The sequence below is a fragment of the Sceloporus undulatus genome, chromosome 2 (assembly GCF_019175285.1).
Source record: "Sceloporus undulatus isolate JIND9_A2432 ecotype Alabama chromosome 2, SceUnd_v1.1, whole genome shotgun sequence".
Lineage (NCBI taxonomy): Eukaryota > Metazoa > Chordata > Lepidosauria > Squamata > Phrynosomatidae > Sceloporus > Sceloporus undulatus.
In genome coordinates this window covers 79289737-79302174 of record NC_056523.1, presented here as the reverse complement: position 1 = coordinate 79302174, position 12438 = coordinate 79289737, and the positions used below count along the sequence as shown (strand labels likewise).

The 12438-nt window shown below is 41.5% G+C and overlaps 1 protein-coding gene across 4 annotated transcripts in view; it reads left to right on the top strand.

Annotated features, from left to right (window-relative positions):
- The window catches only part of DAG1 (dystroglycan 1), a 108927-nt gene extending 98463 nt beyond the window's left edge, over positions 1-10464 (top strand). For all 4 annotated transcript variants that reach the window (XM_042449042.1, XM_042449044.1, XM_042449043.1 and 1 more), the window contains exon 3: positions 5495-10464. In XM_042449042.1, the coding sequence (XP_042304976.1) occupies positions 5495-7879 (2385 nt within the window). In that variant the 3' untranslated portion in view covers positions 7880-10464. The remainder of the gene's footprint in view (positions 1-5494) is intronic.
- Positions 10465-12438: the final 1974 nt, after the last annotated feature.

Genomic DNA, 12438 nt, shown 5'->3' with positions numbered 1-12438 from the left:
AGTGCACAATTTAGTTTGCCTTCAGGAGAACATTTCAAAGCTTGTTCATGCCCTATTGCTGAGGTGGGTGGGGAGAATGAAAGTCTTCATTTAAAATTAACACTTTGCAAAAGTTCATAGGCTTCCATATACAAATCTGTGGTGTTCATTTTTTTTTCTTATCTTTCCTATTGTTATCCCACAACTCATAAAAAGAATAAGAACTCCCAAAAACAGGGGTTACAGTAAATAATTTGAATTTGTTGTAACTCATGTTTATCGGTTATAGTGATTTCTGTAATGTATTTTGCGCATAGAATTTGCTGTTCATTGCAGTATTTTGAAATTGCTTCTTTTGTAAAATGTGCTGTATGTAGTTCTTTCAGTAGAATTTGCGCCTTTGTTGATAATAAAATACATTTTTTTTAAAAACCAACTCTTGCTGTTCTGAGAATTAAACAACAGTTGCAATATGTCAAAATGATAGATGTTCATAATGAAGATTTGAATTTGCATCTATCATAGTAATTTAACATGAACCATCAAAATTTTAAGGCCAGTACAACCTTAGCATAGCCATTATTGGTCTTCACTGTTTCACTGGGAAAAGAATGTATTGTCTCAAACATGTTTGGCCAGAGCTTGGGATATTTGTCATGGGAATAATATGTTTTCCTTTCACCCATTATAGCTTTGTCCTCTTGCCTCTGTTTCTGGAGAGATTAACTTCTTTGGGGAAAAGATGTCCACTGGATGTGCATACTTGCAACAAATCCATTTTTGTTATAACAGGCTTGTAGAAATCTGTGTTTTGGCAAGTCAGAGCTCTACAGAAAAATAAAAATGACCTTACTGAGGAGAGCTTAATCACAGCTGTTCACTAGACTGCAACAAAGTCCTTTAGAACTAAACCTAGAAATGTGCAGGTTCTACTCGTATGCTAGGGATATCTTGGAATGCCATAACATTAATGCAAACAGCCCTCCACATTTGCTGGGGCTAGGGGCACAGGACCTCCACAAAAGTGGGAAAACTGTAAACCATATTTAACACAAAAAAAAATTGAGAGCCATTCATTCAACTCACCATGTACACCTTTGAGATAGTGGGTTTCCTTTGCAAGGCAGAAGTGGGCTGCTGGTGGGACTTGCTGCCAACTCTGCTACTGCCGTACAATGTTTTTAATAGGGACTTACAAGACTTGTTGCACGTTCTCAGTCTTGCAAGGCTTGCAGTCCCTAATAAAATGGCATAGGGCAGCAGTAGAGGCAGCAGCAAATAATCCATAAATAATCAAATCTGCAAAGGTTAAACCCACAAATGTGGAAGACAGACTGTATATAAGCTATCCTCTCCTCTCCTGATTATTAAAATTGTATTCACCAGTCAGTATTACTGTTTTTAAAAGTTCATTTAATGTTTAAGGTCTGCCAGGTGATGTACAGACATCAGACAGTTTTGCTAACTGAAATTGACTGGAAGTGGCACCACCTCCCCTCACTAAAATCAACACTTTAAGAAAAAAAATTCCTTCTTTCAGACATCAATTCCTGCCTTCACCTGCCCTTCATTCATGATACCACTGCAAGCAGGTTGCATTGCCTTGCTGCATGACAGGCCAACCATGATCATAGCAGCAATAGATTTTCATTCAATGTTTTTTTTTACAGTCTAAAGTTCTAGACTTCTGTCCCTCAGATTTCAGAGCTCAGTTTCATGCAAGAGATTTCCAGACCAAAATCTAAAGCTAGGACTTGACAGTTGACTAGGACTTGTCTCCCTTGGAGTGTGGACCCTCTTCCTTTGGAGGTCTTTAAACAGAGGGTGGATGGCCTCTGTCTGGGGTGCTTTGGTTTTATATTCATGCATGGCAGGGAGTTGGAATGGATGGTCCTTGTGGCCTCTTTCAACTCTGTTATTCTATGACTCTGATGATCATGGCTCTGCTCACAGCAGAAGAACCTAACAAAAAAAATTGGATGGAATGTGAAGGATCCCCATCTTTTATCAAAAGCAACAGAAGGGACAATTTTTTACTTATTTAAATTATCGTAGAATCCTGCTATTATGCCAAAACAAAATCCATAAAGCAACTAGTAAATAGTCCCTAACATCAAGCTTATCATCTAAAAGTCATAAGTAAAGGGGGAACGGGACCTGAGTTGATTGGGGTCAGTATGTTTGTTTATTAACAGTATTTATACATTGCTTTTCTCTTATCACAGTTCTCAAAGTGAGGTACAATAAAACCACAATATATAAACAAAACTTTTTAAAGAATAGATTAGCAATGTTAAATGCCAACCACCTGAAAATAATACAGTTCTGGCTGCCTGTTGGAAGCTCAGTAAGGAAAGAGCCAGCCTGACTTCCCTTGGGAAGAAATTTCCCATTTGAGGTGCTGTTGCACTAGACAGGGCCTCTCTGTTGAAGGTCTCTAATTCTGGGCATGCTTATAATGGGAGGAAGTGGTCTTATCTGTTGTGGATTTGGCTGTACTCAAGTTGATATTGCATCTATCCTCTTTTCAACATGACTTGTTATTTGCTGGTCTGTTACCCATTTCTTTTCTGTTTCTTGTATGCTTAAGCATACAAATAAACAGTAACATGACTGGGGATATGGATAAGATCATAAAATAGGTTCATCTAGATCTAGGAGGATGACTTGTGAGGGAAGTTGGGTAACTCTTTTTTTGATTTCCAGGGACATTGGGAAGGTTTCTAGTAAGAAAATAAGCTGTAGCCAGGCACACTTCTAGCATAGTGCTGCCTTTGCAACCCTTAATTGATTTTAGTATTTCTCCCCTGAAAAAAAATGCTGGTCATGTAGCCCAGTGTGACATGAAGTTAGGATTTTAGAGTTCGAAAATATACAATTCCTGCTGTATTTTCTTGTAATCCTCATTGTGGAGCAATAATGTAGTGTATTGAACACTTTAGGCACAATCTGAACAAGTGTGTGTCCGTGGTCCCCTCTTGAAATCAGTGGGATTTCAGCTTTACAGTGGTACCCCGGGTTACGAATTTAATTCGTTCCGCTGCCGCTTTCGTAACCCGAAAATCTTCGCAAGCCGAAAAACCCATAGGCGCTAATAGCGAAAGCCGCGATTTCGTGCGAAAAAGCGCCGAAAAGCACCAAAAAAATTTTCGTAACCCGAAATAACCTTCGTAACCCGGAACAGTTTTTTTCAATGGATTTTTTTCGTGACCCGGAAATTTCGTAAGGCGGCGCATTCGTATCCCGGGGTACCACTGTATGACTAATTTTCAACATACATTTGGACAGGTTTTCATTCTTCTGATGTCTGTGAGCTTTCACAAAATATGTCATCTGGATAAATGCAGCTTAAAATGCCCTTATCATCCATATGAAACTGAGAATCCAAGTAAAGGATAAGGTGATGAGATTGCATAACATTTTCATTTCATGTCAATGAATATATGTTTGAAATAAATGTTTCATTTATATGAAGAAAAACCTTTTTGAGCTTCCTCCTTTTTGCATGGAGGAGGTGGTGCATGCAGTAGTGCATGCAGGAGTTGAAGGTAGTCTGCTGGTTGACATTTCAGACTACCAGGGCTTTTCACAGGACCAACAAAACCGTTAATCAGTCTGTAGGAAACTAGCATGCATATCTCTCTCCCTACCTTTCCTGCCCAGGACATATACACAGATATATAGATGTAGGTGTTTAACTAACTTCTATATAGTTCATAGATTTGATTGGGGGAAACAGAAGAAATGAACAGGAATTGTAGAGGAAGAACAAGTGATCCCTCATCATATCCTGCTTAGATGTAGAAGTGTAGTTTTTGCTTGCATTACATTTCTACTTCCACAGCAAATTTGAAGTATATTTTTATATTATTCATTAGATTCCGGGATAACTAACAATGCCATGTATGATAGTTACTTTTAAAGAAAAATGTTAAATACACACGCCTGTCTGTTCTTTTCACTCTCTGGCCCTCTCGTCTATCTAGTAGGACTTCATGTTCTCCACTCCTTTTGCCCTGAAGAAATATCTTGGCGTGCCACAAAGTGTCAGAGCAAAATCTGGGCATGCCATCCACACTGGAACACGTTGGAAAAGGAGACTCTGTGATTTGAAAAAACCTGTGTAATTATCTTAAATTAACAGTGAAGCTGCAGTTTCAGGATTTGTTTTGTTTTGTTTTTATTAAAAGAAGGGGCAAGCAGTAACTTTTCTGAACCTTAAAATATTGTTTTGGTCTGCTTGATAAAAATGATAGTTAGATGGTTGCCTATTACTGGTATCTCGAATACATAGAAAATTTCACACAGAGAGTATTAATTTTTATAAATAGGGCAAAACTGTGGAATTCTTACAGAAGTTAACTTGATTGATGGGTCTTCTGTGTGTTGCACTCGTCCCTCCACATTTGTGGCTTTGACTTTTGCGGATTTCATTATTCATGGATTAACTCTATAGGGCACTTTAACCAGAAGACACACTGAAGGACATAGAGTAGTGATGGTGAACCTTTTAGAGATTGAGTGCCCAAATTCAAAGGTGTTCCCACACCAGGTGTCACCCGATGATGGGGCTGGACTTCCAGGGGGACGGGATGTCGTGAGGCATGACTCCTGCCTTCTGGAGGTGGGAATTCTGCCACTGGGGATAGGACTTCCAGGGACTTCTCCAGAGACATCTGAAGGCCCAGGACAACTAGAAAGAGAAGGAACAGATGCATGCTTGTTCCTCCTCCTCTCCCCCACCCTCCCAGGTCTTTAGCTGCCTCTCCAGAGACAGTTGAAGGCCTGGGATGGCTGGGAAGAAGAGGAACAGGCACACATCTATTCCTTCTTTTCTCCACCCTCTGCATGCCCTCAAAAATGCCTTCATGTGCCATCTCTGGCACACATGCTATAGGTTCACCACTGACCTAGAGATTCTTAAAGAGAACACTTCACTAGGCATTTGTAGCTCCTCCAGCGCAATTCTGGCAGATGTTGACCACAGAGCTTCACTGGAGGACCTAGAGATTCCTAGAGAGGTGTTCTCTCAGGTAAAAACATTGTTTCTTTTCTTTTCTTTTTACATTTTTTCCACATTCACAGGGGTCCTGTACCCCTTATCCCAGCAAATGTGGAGGGACGAGTGTACAGACACACATGAAGATTGCTAAAATAAAAAAAAAATTGGCATAGGATTCTTAATCTTATCTTCTGGATGGATCTGCAGTGGTCCCTTGGAATCTCTTGGGCTTTGTTTCCAGGATTCCTTGTGGAAACCAAAATCCATTTGCTGGGGTTGGGGTCACAGGACCCCCGTGAAAGTGGAAAACCCGCAAATAAAAAAGGCAATTTTTAACCTGTGAGAGCACCGCTGTAGGAATATCTAGATTCTCCAGGGCAACTCTCTGGTCAACATGTGCTGGAAGTTGACCATAAATTGCACTGGACAACCTATAGATGCCTAGAGTTTATTAGCTACTTGCTGTTTAAAAGACATGGTAACTACCTATGACTTTTTTTTTCTCTTTAATAGATTACTGAAGCTGGAAAAGAATCCTTACCTTCTTGGTTGCACTGGGAACCAGAGAGTAGCACACTGGAAGGTCTCCCACTTGATACGGATAAAGGCATTCATTACATCTCAGTGAATGCAATGCATCTGGTTTCTAATGGGAGCTATGTACCCCAAACCACTAATGTGTTTTCCATTGAGGTTCACCCTGAAGATCATAATGAACCTCAGTCAGTACGGGTGGCTTCACAGGATGCAAATGAAGCAGCACCATTTGTATGTAGTGCAGAGGAACCGGTCACTATCTTGACTGTAATTTTGGATGCTGACTTAACAAAAATGACACCAAAGCAGAGGATTGAACTATTAAACCGAATGAAAACCTTCTCAGAAGTGGAACTTTATAACATGAAATTAGTTCCTGTTGTAAATAACAGACTCTTTGACATGTCTGCTTTTATGGCTGGACCAGGGAATGCAAAGAAGGTAGTGGAAAACGGAGCCTTACTGTCATGGAAATTGGGTTGTTCTTTGAGCCAGAATAGTGTCCCCAACATAAGCAATGTTGAATCTCCAGCTAAAGAAGGTACAATGTCTGCTCATCTTGGCTATCCTGTAGTTGGTTGGCACATTGCTAACAAGAAACCTAATCTTCCAAAGAGAATAAGGAGACAAATTAATGCTACGCCCACACCTGTGACTGCAGTTGGACCTCCAACAACTGCCCTCCAAGAACCACCAACTAGGATTGTTCCAACACCCACTTCCCCAGCCATTGCCCCACCCACTGAAACCACAGCTCCTCCAGTGAGGGAGCCTGTACCATTGCCTAAGAAACCCACAGTTACTATTAGAACAAGAGGTGCTATTGTTCAGACACCAACTCTTGGACCAATTCAACCAACTAGAGTAGTAGAAGCCAGTCTTACTACCCCTGGCCAGATTCGACCAACAGTAACTGGGCAAATAGAGCCAACTGCAGCAGTTACACCACCCACAACAAAGAAACCCAAAGGAACCCCGCCAAAACCAGCCACACCATCAACTACTGATACAGGTACAACACGAAGACCAAGGCCTACCAAAACTCCTCGACCTCCAAAGCCTCCTCGGACTACCAAACCATCCCTTATTGACCAGAAAACAGTTTCACCACCAACTCGTATTCGCACCACTACCATTGGAACTCCCCGTATTCCCAATGATCCACCAGAGTTGAAAAACCATATTGACAGGGTGGACGCATGGGTGGGCACTTACTTTGAGCTCAAAATACCTTCAGATACTTTCTATGACAAGGAGGATACCACCACTGATAAACTACAACTGACCATGAAGCTAGAAAATGAGAAACCATTGGAAGAAAACTTTTGGGTGCAGTTCAATAGCACTAGTCAGCTAATGTATGGACTACCAAATAGCACCCAGGCAGGCAGGCATGAATTTTTCATGCACGCCACAGACAAAGGTGGCCTTTCAACAGTGGATGCTTTTGAAATATTTGTCCATGCTCTTGCAGCTGATGAGGTGCCTCCTGTTAAATTTAAAGCCAGATTCCATGGAGACTATAATACAGTTGCCAATGATGTTCATAAGAAAATAATGTTGGTAAAGAAGTTGGCCTTTGCCCTTGGAGATAGAAACAGCAGTACTATTACCATTGAGAACATTGGCAAAGGCTCTATTGTGGTGGAGTGGACAAACAATACCCTACCTTTGGCACCATGTCCAAAAGAGAGAATCCGTACCATGAGCAAGAAAATTTCTGATGATTCTGGTGGCCCAAGCCCAGCTTTCACTAATGCCTTAGAGCCGGAGTTTAAGCCCATCAACATTTCTGTACTTGGTGCTGGTAGCTGCAGGCACATTCAGTTTATTCCTGTAGTGAGAGAAGGCCTCCCTACAACTGCACCACCTACAGTTGTGATTCCACGGGATCCAGAAAAGACAAGCACAGACGATGTCTACTTGCACACAGTAATCCCTGCAGTAGTGGTGGCGGCCATTCTTCTTATTGCTGGAATCATAGCTATGATCTGCTATCGTAAGAAGAGAAAGGGCAAACTCACCATTGAAGATCAAGCTACCTTTATCAAGAAGGGAGTACCAATAATCTTTGCTGATGAGCTTGATGACTCCAAGCCTCCCCCTTCCTCCAGCATGCCACTGATTCTACAAGAAGAAAAGGCCCCACTCCCACCCCCCGAGTATCCCAATCAGAATATGCCAGAAACTACCCCACTCAACCAAGACACCATAGGAGAGTACACTCCTCTGCGAGACGAAGACCCCAACGCACCTCCCTATCAGCCTCCCCCTCCCTTCACAGCACCAATGGAGGGGAAAGGCTCCCGCCCGAAGAACATGACCCCATACAGGTCTCCACCTCCTTATGTCCCCCCTTAATGAACGTGAGATGCTGGCGGAGATTGGGCCTCTAGTTCCACACCAGTGTTGTCTGTAGGGATCAGTGGCCTGCAAACCCATTACCAACTAGAAAACCAACATACAGAGTCTCAAAACATTGCCCGGTCCCAGCAGGCCCTCTCCGAATGCATTTGCTACACCAGAGTGCTTGTGGAACTTTCGGAACACTGATTTTATTTTTGCCTAACAGCTTATGTTTTGTTTATTCATAGAAAAAAAAATTCTTGGCTCAAAAAAGTATTTCTGACAGCAGGCGTCTCAAAGCATCTTGTGCAAAAGGAGACTGGCTGGACATGCAGGCAGCACTAGGGGTGGCACACTGAGTCTCTGCTGTTTGCCTTTAAAACTAACTGTACTGTTTTTTCTATTCACGTGTGTCTAGCTACAGGGCATAACATGAAACGTAGCCTAAAAATTAAATTCAGAGGACTTTCTGAGGTCAACATTAAGTTTTTACATATAATTGCTGTTACCTAAACTTGTATGTATAGATTTGGGGAAAGGGGGGGGAATGCTTTACTACAAATAAGCTCGAGGGGTGTTTCCAATGCCAATCAGGCTGAGGGACCGTCTTTTTTTATCAAAGGAATCCTATTTTTTCACACATTATACAGTTCAGTCATCAGCAGGGGTCCTTTTTGCAAACTGTAGATGAGCTCTTGCTGCTCTTGCCTGCCATTGTTCAACAGATGCCACAGGTTTCTTTCAGAACAAAGTTTGGCGAGCTCTTTGCAATTACCAAAAAAAGGGGGGGGGGGGAGCAGAGTTACCTTTTGGAAATGGGGAGGCTCACCAGTGGTATCTGCAGGCTGCAAGGGTCATGGTGCTGCACTGAGATTTTTCATCTGGAAGGCAGACTCTCTGGCTTTTGAAACACTCTTTGAGATATTTTGGTGAAGATGCAATATTTTTATGTAGTGTAATGCAGTTTCCTCACATCAAGACTCCTCCTGGACCACAGCATTGGAACAGCCCCTCTTCCCCCCACATTCTGTCTGGCTGTTGGCTGTCCCGGCCCACTCCCTCACTGCTCTCCTCCGCGCACACACAGACGCAATAGTAGCTGTCTGGCGGTTGGCAAAATGAAAAAAAACGCCAGAAATAGTTCATAGTTAAAATCAGTGAACACTCAGCTCTAATTTTTTACTAAATTTTTGATACAACCTCAAATGGTTTTATTAAAATAATTAAAAATGGTAACGCTGCCAGCAGTTTGTATGAGCTTAGCTTCTTAGTATCAATTCAATGGGACTGACTGCTTTGCTCGGTTTGGATTTTTTTTCTTTCTTCCTTTTTTAGTCATTGTCTTAAATATTAGAGCCATGTCTAGGTTTTTTGCCTTTTTAAAAAATGAACTTCCACGCATTTCTCCTGGGAAATTGGAGCTGCCCTCAGGGTTGCTCCCATGCCTTTTTTTTTCCTTTTCTTTTAGACAAAGTCTTTTTACACATGGATATTTTTTTCCTCGTCCATATGAGACTATTTTTGGTACATTAGAGGGAGGAAAAACCCTTTGCAATAATGAGTCCATCCCCTGGCTGGGGCTGGGCAGCCTCTGGCTGACTTTGCACACAAAGCAGACTCTTTTAAGCCATATTGACTGTTTTGCAAAGTATGTTTGTGTGCCGACATGGCCAGTTAACACACTAGTGGATGAATGGCTAAAAATGACCTCCACCTCTTGAACTTGCTAGGGTGGCATTTTCCCATCAAGCCTTTTTAAAAAAACTACTTGAACAGGATTTTGCCTATCAAAAGAAAGGTTAATTTGGCTGTGGCTCCATAGAGTTCTGCCCTTTTCTTCTGCCCCCTTCAGGTGGGCTACAGAGGAGTATGTGTTGAAGTGAGGGTGACTGTAAAGAATGCTTCCGGTTTTGCCTTTATCTAGTTTTGAGGAGTATTGACCTGCCCTACAGTCTCTTTTCCCCCTCCCTCACGGTGCTGGGATTCTGGCGTGTGTCTGAGATCAGGAGAGGTGATGGATTCTTCTCCCTCCGGTTGTAGGGAAGGAGATGAACTAGCACCACGCAGGGAACACTGCTTTTGAACAGACACTAGAAACATGGTCGTAAGAAGTCCCCCTGCCCTGCAGTGAGCAACCATGGCAGCAGAGTGCCAAAATCTCTACTGGCAGGCTTGTCTTTCAGATGTCTCCAACTTCACAACACGCAGAGCCTCCTAAGCCCAAATGCTGCAAGTTCGAAGGGCCTTCCAAACAGTGCCGTTGTCCCTAGCAACCGATACCACTTTATACTGGTCATGCGCAAGCGCAAACGGTTTCAGGCCTGGGCCTACCTGTCACCATAGAAACTGGAGGCGAAGGGACAGTGAACGGAATAATAACAATGGCATTCTCATCAGCCGCCTTCCCCCTAAGCACTAGTGCTGTTTGTTTATGCCACTAGACACTGTAATGGTGGGAGAGAATCTTGTATTAAAAAGTGTTCACCAACCACTGATGTGTTTTTATGTCCTTATATAATTATTTTAAAAACAAAATGTGTTTTCTGCATTCTGTAAAGAAACATATCAACTAAATAAACCAGTGTACTTTACTACAAACACAGAAGGCTGGTGGGCTCTTCCATTAAATCCCTTTGGGTTCCCAAGCACACAGTGTTCCCCTATAACAGAGGAAGCGCCTGCAAAAGGAGGGCCGGCAAACAGCCCCAGTGTGTTTCAGGCTGCTCAAATAGTGTATTCCTTTCTTCTTTGTGGAATTCCAGGCAACTTGCTGAGAGTTGGCTCAAAAGATTTTACCAATTTGGAGATGTACAAAATAAAGCAGCATGGCAGATGCAAAGCGGTGCTGTTTGCCCTAAATCCTCCCTGGTGAGCAGAGGGAGAAAAATGTTTTTAAAAGGTCAGAGTGAAGTTGAAAGTACATCGTGTGCATTACTGCAAATCATTTCATTCTTTTAAAAATCATACTAATAAAAGGTGTTGAAGCCTCAGCCTTCAAAATGCTTTCCCCTCTGCTCCTTACAAATTATTGGATGTGTTTTTGTTTTATTTATTATTCACAGTCATCATTTATCCTCTCAAAAACTTGATGAGGACATTACACCCTGTTTACAGAAGGAAGAGAGAGGCATGGAGACTTTGGTTTCTTTCACACAATGCAGTTATAGCTTACTTCAACTACAGTGGTTGCATCCTACAGAATCCTGGGATTTGTAGTTTTATGATGTCATCATAATTTGTTTCCAAAGAGTTCAGTGCCATTGTTGTTGTTGTCTTCAAGTTGCTTCCAATTTAATGCGACCCTCAGGCAAACTTGCTAAACTACAGATTCCAAGATTATGTAGAATGAGCCATTGTAGTTGAAGTGGTGTCAAACAGCTATAATTGTATAGTTTGAAACAGCCCTTAATCAAGCTCATCAGTAAATCCATGATTGAGCATGAATTCAACTAGTTATCTACTAAGTCAAGGGTGCTATGTCTTGGTGCCTAAGTAGCTGTCCAGTAAAAATCCTCAAAGAAATATGGCTGTGTAAAACAGTATTGGCTTTTGAAAAATATTGCCCTCATACCATCAGTGGTTTTCTACTCCCTCTTATCAGTAGAAAATTAGATTTCTTCCTGCCTATGATACGGGGCTCAGATTTAGTTGAGCTTTAGAAGATGTTGACTCAAGACAAATGGGAGAAGATAGGAGTTAACTGAACTTCTTGGCAACCATACATTGTACAGAGTAAATTTCACTCCTTTGATTTCAGGTTTTAAATTTTTTCCAGGTACTGAATTTTCCACACTGGTTATTGTGCACAATTAATTTTTTTAATACCTCAAACGATGTTATATACCCTAAATTGTTCATACAGACTGTACAAATCAATAAAACCTTAATTGAGTGCAGTTCTCCACAGTTTGAATTCTGTAACAAAGTTAAGAATTCACTGCACAATTCCTTGGAAACCCTTTGGTTGGGGCACTACCAGGCTGGAAAAGTAGGTTAAGAGAGTCACATTTGTTCCTTAACAACCGTAAACACAAATCCCCAGCAGTTATGAGATGATAAGTCCAGTTTACGATCTTATAAATGCTGCAAAGGATGCCAGTAATGATTTCTGGATTGAAGAATCTAACAAGATGTGCCTTTCTGGATCCGACCAAGTCTAGTTCTGCATTCTTTTTGCACAGTGAGCAATCATATGCTTGTAGGAAGCCAACACCAAGACACAGATGCCACAGCAAGTTGCTATGGAGGCATCTAATATTGGAGGAAATATACAGTCATTATGACTAGTCATGGCCTTATCTTCCATGAATTTGTCTAATCCCCTTTTAAAGTGGTCTAAGGTGTCAGCAATCACTATATCTTGTTTGTTGTAAATTCTGTCATTTAGGTAGTGTGTGAAGATATAGTAGAAGTCCTCTCCTTCAAGACTTTGTTCTAACATTATGAAAGAACAAAAATGTCTCTGTATACATGTTGCCAATACCATTGATAATTTTACATTATGCAAGCTGTTGTGAGGATGAATATTTTTATACACTTCTAATCATATTCCAAACTTACTTGTACTTTTTATA